Consider the following 16,186-nt stretch of genomic DNA (forward strand, 5'->3'; position numbering starts at 1 on the left):
TATTTTTACATCCGGCTCTAAAAACACCTCGTTCTAAATCTTAAGTAAATAACCTAAAATTTTAAAACTTAGGGATTATTAATTTTCTTACCTTTGCTATGGTCGAGTAATGTTTTTTTGTAAGTTTTGTAGGTAAGCTTTATTCCTGAGACATCCCTATTAATTAAATTAAGACGGCGCCTGAGAAAACAGGCGTCGCCAAACTCTCACTCATAGTCAACCTCCCATTGGTGCCAATTTGGACGGTGGGAACCCCAGATGGCAACATTCACCTTAGGCGTATGTCGTCTGCCATGCCAGCCGCGGCGGTAGGAAGCCGTGCGCCGCGCTCGACACCGATCAATGCTGTTGGAGAACACCAGCCGGGACTGTTGGTCCATCAGAAACACGGGCCGCGCATCTTACTGGCTGCCAGCCACACTCACTGCCACACACTCACCTCAGGCCAGGCACGTCGTCGAGCGGCGCGCCGTCCGGCATCTGCCATGCCAGTTGTGGCGGCGGGAAGCCGTGTGCCGCGCACGACACCTGCGCGCCGGTGCTGTTGGCGAACACCAGCCGGGACGGCAGGTCCATCAGAAACACGGGCCGCGGGTCTCACTGGCTGTTGACACAATGCCACACACTCACCTCAGGCCAGGCACGTCGTCGAGCGGCGCGCCGTCCGGCATCTGCCATGCCAGTTGTGGCGGCGGGAAGCCGTGCGCCGCGCACGACACCTGCGCGCCGGTGCTGTTGGCGAACACCAGCCGGGACGGCGGCTCCATCAGGAACACGGGCCCGTGCTCTTGGCCCTCGCCGCCTGCGATCAAAATAGCATGAATTAACAGTTAATTACATTATGAGCCCGCGAGCTCGGATTTATACCTACGATTCTGTTCCCGTTCACGGTAGAAAAGCAAGCCAGTTGGTTGCCACACGCGCTAGGGTTGCCAACTATTTTTTGGTAGAATATAGTATTTTCCAGAATAGGGCATCAAAAATATAGTACATTTCAAAAAAATATGGTACTTTTAGATAAAATACTAAACATAAGTGTAACATACGTTTAATCGGAAATATAGTATTATAGCGTACTATATATTTTTCCAAAAGTATATAGTACAGAGAGCCAAAATATAGTACAATACTATATAATATAGTACGGTTGGCAACCCTAACACGCGCTGACGCACGCACGTTACCGCGCGCCGCACTAACAATTTTTACGATAGTTACAAGCTACGTAGGTACTATTGAATTACTTTAATTAAACATGTAGTGTTTACTACGACAAATGTACCTATAGTTAGATATCTATTTGAAATAGGTAGCTAACTTGGTAAATGATCATTTTATCGACAGTAAGATCTTAATTTTACACCGGAAAATAGGTACTCATTTATGCTCTGGTTATCTTATAATGAATTACCTGTAATAATGGGTTCTCTATTATTTTTCTTTAATGTGTAACATTAATCTATATCTGGTTTTAAATTACTTACACGAAGTTTTAAAACTAATTCTGGCTGGGTTCATTGCGTGGTTTATAAAACGGCGTAAACACTGCGGTCACTGCAGGGACATATGACCTTTTAAAATGAGTATTTCGCAAACACTAACGTAACCTAACACATAAACGGAATATTATAAATTATTGCAACTTAACTTGCTTAACGCTATGCTGTTATATACTGTATGGCAAGTTCTAATGTTAGTTTGATAGTTTGATCAATCGAATTAGAGACCGGTCTTCACACGTAGGTATTAAAATTTCTAAGCGTCGCGTCGGCAACCCTAGCGTTGTGCCGGTCACTCCATTGTATTTTTGTGTAGGTATCAAAACGGTAGGTATTTGCGTTTTCTTTGAGAGATAAGTATCTGTTCGTAAGAACTATTATATAATCTGTGCTTAAGGTCTCGATGAATACTAGTTTCAACTGGGATTTTTCAGTCAAAACTAGTTTTCGCAAAGTAACTAGTTTTCACTGAATGTTCTAAATTTATTTTAATTATAACTAGTTTTGAATAGTGGACTGGTACGTTTTTACGGTAATCTGCCAGAGTCGAAAGATAGAGGTGTGATTACGAGCGAAGCGAGGAGAAGCGTGTTAGGTTAACCGTGACCAATTAGCGCGCGCAGTAGTCGCGGTAAGTAGAAAATGGATAAAGGCTACTCGTAACTTAAGGTAAATCATCTACTCGTATACTTCTCATAAAGGAGGAATAAAGTCGTTATGTAAACTACTGCTACCCTGTATTATTACTACGCTGGCAGTAAAACTCTCGTATTATTTTCCAAAGTAATAAAACATACTCAGGCTTTTATTTCATGCAAGGTTTTATCACGTAAATTGTGCTACGTTCGATGTTGGATCATTTAAAAATGCATATTCATGTTTTTATTACGCGATTCTCTACAATATTAGGCCGGTATATAAATACATTCGCATGCCCAACGTGTTTTAATTATCACTTTATTTAACAAAGAATATTTATATGCTTGTAAATGGCATTATAGCAGCTGTGACAAATATTCAACAGTACCTACTTATTTATGTGTGCTCTAATATATCAAACACTTTTATTAATTTTATCATGAATTTAAAAACAGGTGACTAATAAAATGAAACTTTATGTACTGTTCCTCAATCTTATTTTTTTTTACAAAAGTAAAAAATGTAACAAGTTCTTTACCAATCGCTATTAGAAGTTGCCATCGTTCTACAAATGACAAACCTAAAACGAAAAAACTATCTTACAAAATTCTTATTACACACTCGACAGGAAAGGATATAATGTAGGTGTGAAATAAAATCCACTTAACAAATGAATGAATTTAAGAAAAATAATATGTGTGATTTTCCACTAACTTAGAAATGCAAATGAGGTAGGTATTATGCATGTCCGTCCGCCTGCTAATTCGGGGAATCGCGGCTAACTCGAGACCGGATTGACGGGATCGTCGGTTTCTGGGGAGACTATTGATTTCTCAATTAGGTATGTTGGTTTAACCGTGTTACTTGATACTTTTTGGGGAATAATGGCGTTAACACGAAATATTAAGTAAAATTTTCCTTCACGTTAAATTTAGGCTCCTATAATAATCTCAAATAAAACAAAACTTGTACTTGAATTTCATTTTAGGTGCGTCTGAAAAAAAAAATCCTTGTAGATAGATGGGCACATATATTTAATAAAAATAATTAGTAAAAATTTCGAGGAAACGATGAAAATTTACACTTTTCTACATTTAAAGCCACGTCGCCGTCGTGAAGACGTGACGATCATCAGAATATTGGAAAACAATCACTTCTCGTTGACAACGATCACAGATAGAATGTATGTTTTATGTAAGTAGTTTGCACATTTTTGATAATATTACTCGTATAATTAACGTGGCCGTGGTGGGTTGTGGGTTACCTATAGATTTCAATATACTCGTATTAAGTATTATTATATGTAGAATTTTCCGGATAACGGACGATTCTCATTACAATTACGATTTTTGGAGAAATAACAAGAAATGCCCTCATCAATTTATTTTAACTTCGGCTTATCTGGAAACACAAAACAAACTGCAAGCATAATTTGATGAATTTTCAAGAGTATAGTAGTTTATAACAATAACTGTTTACACAAATTAAGAAGTTGGAGCCCAAAAAGATAATCCAACAAGATGAATGGATGATCCTCTTCGGATGATCCAGATCAGCTGGATTTAAACAAATTTAATATTCGCCGTGCTTAGGGCTAACGGCTTTTGTTAAGAGAAAACCGTCAAATACACAACAGAGTGGCGGTTTTAATCACGCCTTTATATCTTACCTAGAAGGTCCTATTTTCAAAAAAAATTGTACAGTGGTTATTTCATTTTTACTGAAGTAGGTTCTTTCAAGCTCGAGTTCATTAAGTTTAATGTACTTACTGGTCGGACAATTAATTTTACGAAACTCCATAGGCAAGTTTAACAAATTTGACGTCAAAACTCGCATTATCAAATGGTTGTACCTAGGCTAATGTTAAAATGCTGTCCACTTACAGTTTTGTTTTGCGAAGAAGTAGAAAATCATTTCAAATACATTGTATCTACAATGTATTTGAAATGATAGCTGCTATGACAAAAACTACTTACCATTACATACATTTAAACTATACTGCTATAATGAAAACCATACGTATCAAGTTAAGGGTAAGTACAATCATTAGAAGATGTCAAAATGTTTTTAATCAAGTTATATGACGTCAGTGCCAACTCCAACAGTTCAGAGCTAAACCAATCCGTGCCTAGAAACGTTAGTCAGGTTGTGATTCAATTGCTGCCCGATGTTGCAGCAAATTAACTGTCCAACGTCTGCAGAGGTACTGTGCTCTGTGCTTCTGCAGTAGTTCAGTCAATATTTGATTCGAATAATGTTACGGGTAAAGATAATTTTGAAAGTACGCGTATTTTTATTGTATAAGTACCTAAATAAAAATACACGAGTTAAATCGGAAAAATAGTTTAATACAGTGGAATCCGTTTATTATGACTCCGCCTATACTGACCAACCGCTTACTATGACGTAATTACTGTGCGAAGTTTGGTTTTCATATAAAATTCTTAGTGACAAAGTCGGATAAGATGACTTCGCTTATTTATAGTGACAAACCGCTTACTATGACCTAAAAATCCTATTTTCATGAAATTATGTCCGGTTATCTTTCCCTGCGAGGACGTTTGGTGCGTGCGTGGCGTTTAAGTTGATTTAGTTTTGACTCTCGGTGACAAGTTGACAATTGGTTCCAGGTTATTAAAACTCATTTCTTACAAAGGAATTCGAGATTAATTCGGAAAAAATCATAATAATAAGAAATTAGTCCACTATGCTTTATATAACATCCGCTTAGTATGACGTGTTTGTCACTTCCCTTCGATGTCATTATAAGCGGATTCAACTGTATTATATTTTTTCTTCTATTACCATATTATATTATTGTTATATTTAACAATTATACTTATCTGTAAGAATATTACTCCAAGGAATGGCATATTACTAAACTAAGAATACCTGATACCATCAGCTTGCGTAAAATCTACCACTATCCTGTAGTCAGTTGTCTTTTTATTTTCTTTAAGATAATCTCTTATCTGTAAAATCTTGAAAAATTCTCAACCCGAAAGAAATTAATAAGATATTTGTTTTTCGATATGTTTATTAGGTAGCTGTCGATCTTCAACCCACCAACGCAGCGGCAGCTGACGTTCACGCAGTTCCATTTTACATCTACCTCTTCACGAGTTATTGCCCGGGTAACGAGTGATGACTAAGGATTCTAAGGAAATATATTCTTGGCTCGGAATCTGAGAATTAAACGAACTCTGGAAATACGACTAGGTAATTAAAACGTAAAATATTCATCATTGCTTGTACCGTACAACCTCCGTACGGAGGTTATTAGATACCTAATAATTATCCAATTACCGTATCGAACCCGGCCCATTTTTCATAAAAAAATATATAATGATACATTTTAATTGAGAATGATTAGCGTGATGTATTCTTTTTACAAGCTTTTACCATGCTTGCTTTTTTATGTACCTATGTAACTATGGACTTATGTTTGTACGGGACAAATCTTGCAAGTTAAATTTGACCCACTTCCCGGTTTCCGCATGAAGCTGCGTATGTAAGTCGGGTGACAATGCAATATTATGGTACCATGGAGCTGATCTGATGATGGAGACAGGAGGTAGGAACTCTGTGATAAAACAACGCAACCCTGTTTGAGGTTTTTTGAATTGTCTCGATGAGTATTTGTTGTCTGTGGAAAGAAAAATATAGTCAGCGATAAAAGCTTGTACCAAAAATGTAATTATTTGCCAGAAACTTATTTCTAATTTAATTAAAGCACTATGGGGACTAAATTAGTATTCAGTGAAAAAAGACAGATAACTAGCTGGAATTACATCCAAAAATAATGTAAGAATAGTTATTTTCGATACAAGTGCGAAAAAGAGGAAATTCGAAACGAGTGGCGATAAATGAAAACACGACCGAAGGGAGTGTTTTAAATCGACACGAGTTGCGAATTACCTGTTCGCACGTGTATCGAACAACGTTTTACAGTACATATGGCACTTTAAAGTTTCGACATACGCAAGAAAAGTGCTATTTTACGCACTAGTACTGTAAAAACATTTTTCATTAAAATTAAAACCAACCTCTCTTTACAAGGACGACAATGCGGATAGCACAAGGAGCTTTCTCGACAACGTTCTATCAGAGGAATGCCTCAAAGCTCAAAGAATCCTCTTTGTCATTTCACTGTAAAACTTTTACAATAGTGGTATACTCGTAAATGGGATTTAGATTGGAAGTTCCGTTACATTATACATTGATTAATAAATATATATTATCCATAGCAGTGAAACTTATCAATATCTCAGCTCTAGCAGTGAAAAGGAAGAATCAATATCTGACATACCAAAACAGAGAATACAAGAAACAATTATGATTGCCGTCACTGATTTAGCTAAGTTATACGATTCGAAGTTTTACATGTAAAGAAAGACTCGTGTAGAGACCTTGTCTATTTTTTTAATCTCAACAGTTTTATTCATTTGTTATAGTTTAAATACAAACTAGGCTCGACACGCCGTGTATTTCGAGAGCACTAATTAATAAACACGACTAATTAAAACCATAACTATAAACTGTATACCGCGCTATTTATTTGAATAAATCATCAATTAAAAAAATGTCGTATAACGTTACAATCGAAATAATGTTACATTTATTTTGCTCTACAAACTTGTGTAAAGTCATAACTGCTACGAAACTCGTAGCAACCATGTAGCCCGTAGACGTAATACAGCGTAGACCCCTAAGATCGTTAAACTTCGGCTAACAGCGGCTCTATTCTCACGCCAATAAAATGTACTAAAATCGGATGGAACGTGTCACACCACACTCAAATTTACCTAGGTATTGTTTTTTTTTTCAATGAAATTCAATGTAAATATACTCCTATTGACTGTTTTAATATCTTAGCCAGTACGTGTCTGATAAATAAATTAAAACATTAAAAAACGACGTATCGAGAGCTCAATTATCCGTCACGTCACCAGCGAAACAACTACAATTCACAACTTGATGAAAATTTCAATTGCGAAAGTTTTAAAGTTTATAAGTTATTCAGTTTTGCCCTGGGAGTGCAAGCGTTTATGGTAAAAGTTGGGGACTTAAAATAAAGGACGATACAGCCAAACTTAACAGCTTTATAAGATGTTAATCCTAAGATTTCGCCGACTGTACCATTAAACTGTACAATACTTGGAGGATAATCTAATACCTTTAAATTAAATGAGCAATTCTTGTATATTTATTTATTTATTTATATGTATAATATATTTCGGGGATCTCGGGAACGGCTCTAACGATTTCGATGAAATTTGCTATATGGCGATTTTCGGGGGCGAAAAATCGATCTACCTAGGTTTTATCTCTGGGAAAACGCGCATTTTTGAGTTTTTATATGTTATCCGAGCAAAGCTCGGTCTCCCAGATATTGGGTTTTTATCTGTGTAATGTAAATTATTCATATTATCGTAATTTTGTTCATGAACTACCTTGACTTTCTAAGCGACAGAGTATTGAAAATTTGTAACATGAAGATACTCTATTAACTTAAGTGCCAACCAATTAAATACGAGATCATTGTATCTATATAGGATTTCGTTAGAATTTGACATAACTTAAAATTTGAACGAAGGTGGTTTTCATTGAAATATTAATAAAAAAATATATATTTTAACTAGGCCAGCTATCGTTTCAGAAATTTCTATTCAACTTCACAACACCCAATAATTATAAACGGCCGTTAATACTTAATACCGAAGTACATGCGTTATCATATATTTTAACCGAAAACATGATTTCTGTAACAATAGTAATAAGTTTAGCAAATATACGAGGGGTATTCAAAATATTCTCGGTATGAGAATGAAAACAAACAAGTACGAAAAGTTTGATATTTTTATTTTTCAATATACTCCCCCCCTATGTTCATACACTTAAAAGATCGATCAATTATTATTTTTAATCCCTCGTAAAAATATTTTTTATCTTTCGTGTAAAAATGCTCCTCCACTGCCGCCTTCAATGCTTCATCGTCAGAAAATTTATTTCCACGCAGATCCTTTTTAAGATTGGGGAGCAAAAAGAAGTCGCTGAGGGCTAAGTCCGGACTATACGGTGGGTGAGTAACAGTTTTAAACCCACATTCAACAATAGCTGCCTTGGCAATATGAGCAGTATGGACGGGGGCGTTGTCATGCAGAAGCAGAATACCTTTGGTTAACTTTCCTCGCCTCTTTTCTTTAATTACATCCTTTAATTGACGTAGAATGTTAGCGTAGTACTGTCCTGTGATATTTACACCTTTTTCTTTATAATCAATTAGTAATACTCCTTCACAATCCCAAAATATCGTGGCCATGACCTTGCCAGCTGAAGGGATGACCTTGAACTTCTTGGGATGAGCTGAACCCTTAATGTGCCACTGCATGGACTCTTGTTTACTCTCTGGGTCATAATGATGAACCCAGGTTTCATCTCCAGTAACTATTCTTTGCAGCACCTCATCAGGATTTTCACCGCACAGGTCAATAAAATCGGAACAACAAGCTACACGCATGTCTTTTTGAAGCCGAGTCAGCATTCGCGGAACCCATCTTGCACTTACTTTTGACATATTAAGATGGTCATGTATAATATCATGTACGGTACCAATAGAGAGATTGGTTACTTGTGCTATAGATTTTACCTTCACTCGACCATCTTCCAATATAAGTTTTTCCACTTTATCAATATTTTCTTGTGAAGTAGCTACTACAGGCCGGCCAGGTCTAGGGTCATCTTCAATACTCTCCCTTCCGCGTTTAAACTCGCTTGACCACTTTTGAATGGTAGATAAAGAAGGAGCAGACTCACGGTAAACACAATCCATTTCCTCTTTTATGGTTTTTTGATTTTTACCCTGTTTTGTCAAGAATTTTATCACGCATCGATGTTCTAATTTAGTTAACATTGTCAATTCGCACATGATGTTCATGTTTGTTCAGCAATTGCAGAAAAACAAAAGACCATCTCGGTTCGAATTATACTTTTTTTTAATGTCAATGAATAAACCTTAGCGGCCAGTAACGAAAGAAATTTTAGAAGAGGTCGTAAGATATCAATACCGAGAATATTTTGAACGCCCCTCGTATTATTATAATACCTTTAAACGAGCAATTCTTGTTTATATATATATATATATATATATATATATATATTTCGGGGATCTCGGAAACGGCTCTAACGATTTCGATGAAATTTGCTATATGGGGGTTTTTGGGGGCGAAAAATCGATCTAGCTAGGTCTTATCTCTGGGAAAACGCGCATTTTCGAGATTTTTTATGTTTTCCGAGCGAAGTTCGGTCACCCAGATATTAAAATAATAAAGATCGTAAGTTAAATTACACAGAAATGTTTTTGTTTGGTGAGGTTATTTTTTAACCCCATTTATTGACACTACTAAAAACAGTAATTAATTGTTCTGCTCCAGCAGAGGTTTTTTGTTTGAAAAAGTTAAAATGGGTAAAAAAGTTAAAAAGGTTAGAGAGTTATAGCGGCAGAGCGTGCTTTGTTCGAGGATTGCGCGAATGGTGGAGTGAACAATAGCTTGGAATATTTTTTTGCCTTTCCACTCTTAAAATTACCTACTAGAGATTTGTCAACGTGGGCTAAATTTAACACACAAATTCATAGGTAATACTATGTATAGAGGGTCCCGGGTTCGAATCCTGGTAAGAGCATTTATTTGTGTGTTTATCACAAATATTTGTTCCCGTTTCTTTTCTGTGTAGGTATAAATAAGAAGTAGGTTAAATATTATATTGTCTATTTTGTTAGTAAATTAGTAAATATGTTAATATTTTAAAATTATCAAAACACAATATGCGGGTCCCGAAACGCCCTGCGGTTGTGATATCACTTACACCTTGCACTTATCGAATAATCACGATAAGTTATCGTAATTGTCATGTTTTGATTGTTTTGTCAAAAGATGCATCGTTAAATTTTCTGTTCTTGTCCAAATTATTTTCGTGATAAATCTTGAACATTACCTGTGTAACCCTAAAGTGTCATTCAATAGAACTTGCTTACTATGTAAACAAACCGCCATACTAAAATTGGCACAATGTCAAATTACTAGTAACTTTTGTTTACATAGTTCGCAAGTTCTATTGAATGTATTAGGCTACAAAATTGGCATTTATTTCCTACTAGCCAATGCAATACCCACTTATAAAAATCCCGCCCTACCGCGCTGGGACATCGTTTTTTCTGTAATCCGATTGGGATGAAATCCTGAGGCTTCTGTGATCTGACTGAGCTGACAAGGATCGAATAGGTATATCTCAAACACTAAAATCGGTTTATATGCAACCTAATAATGGTCATCAACTACAATTAAGTCGGAGGGGTGCTGACCTGAGGTGAGTGCGGTCGTACATTCACTGCAAAGAACAAAGATAGGCTACGTCAGCCACCTAAGAACCCACGATCGTCGCTCACAATAACTAGTACAACCCCAGTCGCCGTGACCGAAACCGGCCAGGAAAGGAATTTTTAAATAATAATAATAAGATAAGATAAGAAAAAGAAAGATTTTTCAAAGGTCTATTCTATTAAAATCTATTATTTTCGAAATTATTAAGTTCGGAGCTGCAATAACCAAGTAAGGCCAATTAGCTTGCACGTGAAGTTTAATAGACATTTCAGAATTGAAAATTCAGCTCAGAGGAATTAATAAAGTGTCAGAGCGAGTTAACTAAGCTCAAAATCCAGGATTCAACGATATACGCTCGTGGTCAATACGAGCTTGATTAAGGCGACGAGATTAAATTTACCTCTTAATAGTCTGAATGAATCCTTTGTTCCTTTAAATACATATGAAGTCTGTGAGGAAGATTTACTTTATTTAAGGAACTAATTTTTAAATATTTTATTAGTAGCAACACTTTATTTCATTCAAACTTTTGAATTTTACAGACGTTTCCTTAAAAAAGAAAACATAGTAAGTAATATTAGAAATTTCAGAATATAATTTTAAATTTAACATGAAAGTTTTCTTCGGTCCCTGAAGATTGCGACCGCGTGTACAACCTTTTGTAAATTCAACAAAGAACTTAACCCATAATCTTTAAAATAAGACATTTATCAAAAAACTCAGCGCTAACCTATGACCCTATCTGCATTTTCATTATGCTATTTTTCCAAACTGCGACTCTACAGCGTGGTGTTTAAGTTGATTTTAGTTTGGCAACACACAAGTTTCATCTTGCACGCAAAAATCATTAGCATATAAACAAGGGACAACAAGTCTTCGCGACGTTTAATGAAACTGCTGGCGAACTCATTAGGGGTCCATAAAGAAGGGTGCGAAAGAGAAGAGCGAAGGACGCCAGTTTAAGGTTGATTATTAAAATGGAATGAAGAAAACGGAAGCGAAGTTACTGTTAATTAGATTGTCTTAAACAGAGTTCTTTTGGTCATTAATTGAGTTATTATTTGAATAATTAATAGAATAGTTAGTTAGAATTAATTGAATAGTTAGACGAAAAATTGTCGTTTCACATGCCACCTGCGACTTCAAAACGTATAATACATAAAGCATTGTTGTAGGATTGCGTTTATATATCGCAGCGACAGATAATTTGCGGGGCAATACTCCCTAAAATTCCTAAATAAAATTCCAGAAGACTTCTGCAGTCGTATAATTCAGTTAGGTATGTTTATTTTATTATAAAACCCGTTTACCCTAATTTAAACTAGTTTTCTGTATCGCCTCCGTAAAAACGTTACGATAAAATACCTAATTATATAATCTGATAAATTATTAAAGAAGCCATTATATATTACACTCAATATCAATATTTCAATAATACATCTACGCTTGCATTCCTTTATTTCTAGAATTAAGTAGATATTACGGTTTTCAATTAAAATTTTTATAGAAAAGACTATGATGCATCTAGGTTGATAAAATTATTTATATTCGCAAAATTCGAGTAAGTACCTACGAACTAAATCTCAAAACATCAAAAACTCAATTTCGTCTAGACAAAACAAAGGCTAATGAGATGATAAAATTCATGAAAAACTCGAACGAGTGCGAAAACTTTTCGTTGCTTCCAGACTTTTCCATTTATCCGTGTATCAAACATTAATACTAATTAACTATCCTTGGGATTGATAAAAAACGGAGGAGAAATATAGTAAACGAGCCAGTCTGCCGTATTCGAACTTCAAGATATTCACAAGAGACGACACGTAGTAGATCCATTCTAGATACGTTATAGTTTAGATTTCAACTAGTTCTCTTTTGCAGCGCAATTCGGGCAACCAATGTCACTTTTACGTTAGATAGAGTTAGATATCTATTAGATGTGAATTGGATCTCTAAATCATATCTTGTGGAAATCGTTCAAGAGTATCTCCAGAATCGCGCGAATGTCAAATTTGACAGGGTAGATCTTAAACATAATTATCGTTATCGTATCTTGGCGATGACTAAAAGATATCTAACAGATGTATATTTAAAAATCCGAATCGGGCCCAGTATGTCTCTATAATTTTAACTACTTAATTTCTTAGACTGCGTTAGTTTTCTCGTTCCTGCGGTACCTAGATAGTAGGTAGGTACTGGACGCGAATGACGCGTACTTATTATGAAGATAAGCTTATTCTTTTCTATAGGTATGAAGTCGATCGAGTCTGTGAACTTCTGAAACGCAACACCACTTTAATATTCGTAAAAAACAAAATAAATAATTTACTAGCACTCACTTGTTTTTCACAGGAAGCATAAAATCTTCCGTCGTACGAGATGCAACTAGTTTGAAAAGAAAAACTTTCCAACTTCCCGGAAATAAATCGCTTCGAAGTGGGTGCGTTACGAAATTCATTCGAGAGTTTTCCGTTAGACGGGTCAAGTAGCCGGAAACTCGGGAACAGTTAATAGGAGTAAGAGTAGATTGATATTTTAAAAGAACTACACATATTTAACTACGTACTCAATTATTTGAGCCCTATATTGGTATCAGCGTAATTCGTCCCATTCGTTTTTCGTTCATTTCTTATGTCCGTCTCATTCTGTGTTCGTCACTCATTCTTTATTCGTCTCGATCGCTATATGTCCCTATCGTCTTAAGTACAATTATGTAACCTGTCTCTTTCTTAACAAGTCTTTTTCGTTTTTCGTCACGGTCTTCCTAGGACTATGTCTTTGTTTGTGTCTCTCTTTTTTGGTATCATTCGCACTTTATCTTTAGTCACTTTCGTTATTCGTCTCACTCTTTTTTTGTCTTTAATGGTAACTCGTTCCGTTCTTTTTTGGGCACGTTCGCTAATCGTCCCGTACTAGTAGGTCTTAGTTGCTATTCATATGTCCTCCGGATCGGAATTCATAAACAAATTGAAGTTTATATGTCCCGTACATATACAGAACGGAAAAAAATGAGGGCCCTGAAGGGTCTGGAACTTAAGATACTTAAGATAGTTAATTTTCATAGTTACAAATAGTGACCGAGACGCAAAACGAATGTAACGAACTAACGAACAGTTCAGATTTTGCTTGAAGTAAAAGAAACAGTGTCTACCCATACTTTTTTTGCATAATACTTTGTGTTTTCTTCCCAGCGGTGGCAGCATGGTTCCATTTGTATCGCCTGTCACTTTCGCACTTACATACTTGTTAGAACGTGACAGGCATGGTGACAGGTGATAAAATTGCGACCGTGTTACGGCCGCTGGTACGGATGGTATTCTTTTGTCCCCCCCCCCCCCCCCTCCCAGATTTTACAAATCAGCAGTTTATGATTTTATCGCTAAGTTACTTATTTAAGTCTAATTATGAGCGAGTTAGCGTAGTGACGAGAAAGACCTGATTGGATCCAGAATCAATATTTTATGTAGGACCGACCTAGCGCATCTGCCATACAGAAAACTAGTTTTATCTTAATGCGGTCAACCTCGACATTTGCATTAGGAAAAAGAGCAGGTGTACCTATGAGATAAGACTACATAATAAGATTCTGAACGGAGTTCAAAAAAAAGTAGTTAAACATCGATTAATTGTGTAATCCAGGCGTTATTTGTCAAAAACCATTTCGAGCGATGACCAATATTTAATAAAAATACATAGTCAATTAGTCGCGTACAAAAATCCGCAAACAAGCGATATCTGGCTGCATGTTTTATGTACACGCCCGGGCCCGGGGGTCCCAATTTCCATTTTAATTGACAGGACTTCGATGTAAATCTGGCCTTTGTTGTGCCAGGATTAGAGTTGTAAAAATATTGACTGGCTTTTGCTCGGTGAAGCTTGAAGTTGATGGAGTACGCCGATCGGTCTAGCGAGGTTGCGTGGCAAGCACTATTGTTTATGGAGCCGTGTCTAAATTGACCTATATACGAGCAAAATTATGGTTGAATTCTTGTCACAGCGGATACAGAATACACGCCTCGAAAAGATTTACGCTATCATAACTTTCAGATTTTTGAGGCAAAGGTATGCATGGCTCCATGTTCTGGCCTACAAAAGTGTAATAAAAAGAAAATTTGCTGGTAATGAAAACTAGAGAGAGGTTCCTACAGGCAATTGAATGTAGAATTTTGCAACTTTGGCAAGTTACCTAATTAAACATCAGCTCCAATGAAAATTTGAGCAATTGTTTTGTCAGAGTCACCAACCCGACAACTTAACTTGTCAACATGAACTTGCGCAAATCAAGCTCTTGCACATATCAAAACCGACTGTTTGCTTTTTAAGTTCTTACAAGGAAACGTGTGCTGATCGGTGTCATTTATTATTTAAATTAATAATATTTCATCTATTATATTTTAGAGGAGATTCAAATCTCAACTTCAGTTGGAAAGTATAGAAGTTCGGGCGGCTACGTGTAGTAAGACGCGGGTCGTCAGGAGGTTTTAAATGTTCTTACCCATGGCAAATAGGATGAGCAGGGCGGACACCACCCACGAGCACATGATGACGTCACGGGTTGCTCACATCGCTATTGCTGGCACACTGGAGCTTGGGCATCTGCAAAAAAAGGACAATTCGATAAGTCTTTTGTATAATTTACGTATATGTTTGAAAGGGTGTTTAGGTAATAGTCTTGCTGATTGTACACAGCACAGATTAGAAAGATATTAGTGTGGGAGATATTTTTGTTCTTTTTGGATGTACTAAAAAAATCCATTTTAAATATTGGAGACATTTTTTTTATCACGTAGTCATTTGATTATAAATAATTATAACCAATAATGTATTCATTCTGAAACTACTACTTTAGATACAGTCAGCCTGAGAGAGCATTAGCCTCTTCTCCACGATGACAGAGATAGAGCTGCTATCTCTTTCAATCATGCTATTACATGCTACTGACGTAGTACATATAATCGAGTATAGATAGATTAATCTTCTTTAAAAAAATGCTTCAATAATTTTGTTTTATTACTCCCAAAACTGCAACATTAACATTAATCGGCTTTAGAGTCATAACATTCATAACGGAGGCCGTGAGAATTAAAAACAATTAATCCTTGCTGACATAAATCTTGTCCGATAACAAATGGACGCGTCGAGTTTTTAAAGTACCGGCATTGATAAAGTGGCTCGCTTCCGGAAGGGGTTGGGTTTTGAAACGAACATTTAATGTCTCTTAAACATGGCGATATTTAGTTTTTAGTTTTTCGGAAAATCGAATGTGAAAACCTTAAACCCAAGGGCTGACCCTTCGCCTACGCCTGCAGCTCCGGCTCACATTGTAACCCGCGCCACTCGCCTTTAAAATACTATAAATTTAGTCAGTTATGATATTAAAAATCCATTACCTCACAAAATTATAAACACGCATTAAACAAAGTCGTAATGTGTCAAACAAAAACAAAATCGAATCACACCATTAGGTCGTCAGTACAAAGTAATCAATCAAGCCTCCGGCCTCCGCCCAGCGGTCGACACGGAAGTGGAATATATCCAACAAAACGTCGGCGGAAATTTGTCGGTGCACCCAACCCGTATCAGACACACTTTCTTTTTAACTTTTAAGTTAGTTTTTTTAAATAATCCAGTTTAGCAACGTCGCCTCACAGTTTATCTTATCTTATT

General features: G+C 36.3%; 1 protein-coding gene across 1 annotated transcript in view; it reads right to left on the bottom strand.

Annotated features, from left to right (window-relative positions):
• Nucleotides 1-16,186, bottom strand: part of LOC134663098 (cell adhesion molecule Dscam2-like) — a 204,262-nt gene that overhangs the window by 176,453 nt on the left and 11,623 nt on the right. Inside the window, exons 2-3 of the mRNA XM_063519431.1 lie at nt 15,015-15,115; nt 631-802 (exon numbers count right to left, since the gene is read on the bottom strand). Coding sequence (XP_063375501.1) covers nt 631-802; nt 15,015-15,060 — 218 coding nt within the window. The 5' untranslated portion in view covers nt 15,061-15,115. The remainder of the gene's footprint in view (nt 1-630; nt 803-15,014; nt 15,116-16,186) is intronic.

The sequence above is a fragment of the Cydia amplana genome, chromosome 4 (genome assembly GCF_948474715.1).
Source record: "Cydia amplana chromosome 4, ilCydAmpl1.1, whole genome shotgun sequence".
NCBI lineage: Eukaryota > Metazoa > Arthropoda > Insecta > Lepidoptera > Tortricidae > Cydia > Cydia amplana.